This window comes from Bison bison, unplaced genomic scaffold (genome assembly GCF_000754665.1).
Source record: "Bison bison bison isolate TAMUID 2011002044 unplaced genomic scaffold, Bison_UMD1.0 scf7180017864378, whole genome shotgun sequence".
NCBI lineage: Eukaryota > Metazoa > Chordata > Mammalia > Artiodactyla > Bovidae > Bison > Bison bison.
This window is the reverse complement of record NW_011494950.1, coordinates 547487-548698: the sequence shown is the minus strand read 5'-3', so window position 1 is coordinate 548698 and position 1212 is coordinate 547487. Positions and strand designations below refer to the sequence as shown.

Sequence of the window (1212 nt, the reverse complement as noted above, 5' to 3'; positions counted from 1 at the left end):
TCATGATCTCTTGAAAAGGTCATTGTAGGGGACCTATCATTGAATAGTGAGCATAGTCTAGAGTAATATTATCTAGTTTTGAATCTTGTTTTAACTATGTATATGAATTGTGTAATTTGAGGCAGATTTCTTAAGCTCCCTGAACTTAAGATTCTTCATGAATGAAATGAGAATAATATTTAATTTGAGGGCTGTTGTAAGGATTAGGAGTTAATCCGAGAAATACTTAACATAGGTAACTGACTGACATATAGTAAGTATTCGATACACATTAGCTGTTGTTGTACTATTATTGTCATTTGTAGCAGCTGTATTTTTCTATTAGAAGTGGAACAGCCCATCTTGTTTTTAATTTTTCTTAAGTAGATCATAACTTGTAAATTTTTCTGTGAGACTAATTTCAACATTTTCCATTTAAAAATAGCTATGAAGTTGATGACAGCTTTGGTGAATGTGGCACTAAATCTTAGCATTAATATGGATAATACACAAAGACAGTATGAGGCAGAACGGAATAAAATGATTGGAAAACGAGCCAATGAGAGGCTAGAACTCCTGCTACAGAAGCGGAAAGAGGTACACTCTTGTATTGAATATTTAAGCTGTTAATGTGTGACCAACTTAGTCACCATTAATTATGATATATAACTTTTCTAGTTCATCAGATAAAATTTTTTGAAAAATTTAAACAATATGTTTAAAGTTGTTTATACATCTAACTTATTTTTATTGACTGTCCATGCCAAGAGTACCTTCTGTATATATTTCCTTTCTGTGTGGACTAGGATTAAGAGTTGAACTCTTCAAGTAAGGAGTCCTGGGCCAGTCTGACAAGTTGTCTTATGCTTTATTGTTATTCATGTCTACTGTGAAATTCTATCTCCTAACTCTACCCTCAATTTATTGTCGGGATCAAATGAGGTTTCACTTATGTAAAATCCCTTTGAAAAATAGGGATAAGCTATTTATGGTGTCATAATCCATGTTTTTGGGGGGGGTGTGTGTGTGTGTGTGTGTGTGTATGTTTTGTGTGTGTAGTGTAAGAGACCCTTGTGTAACATTAATGACTGACCACCAAATTCAACTTTGAATGAGGAAAATGTTTTTTCAGTTCTATGCTAAAAAGTAATTAATAAAATTTTTGGTATTGGGTTTTTTTTTTTTTTTGGCCATGCCATGCAGCATGTGGGATCTTAGTTTTCGGACAGGGAT

General features: G+C 33.1%; 1 protein-coding gene across 1 annotated transcript in view; it reads left to right on the top strand.

Annotated features, from left to right (window-relative positions):
• The window catches only part of STAG2 (stromal antigen 2), a 91517-nt gene that overhangs the window by 23208 nt on the left and 67097 nt on the right, over positions 1 to 1212 (top strand). Inside the window, 1 exon segment of the mRNA XM_010857192.1 lies at positions 425 to 576. Coding sequence (XP_010855494.1) covers positions 425 to 576 — 152 coding nt within the window.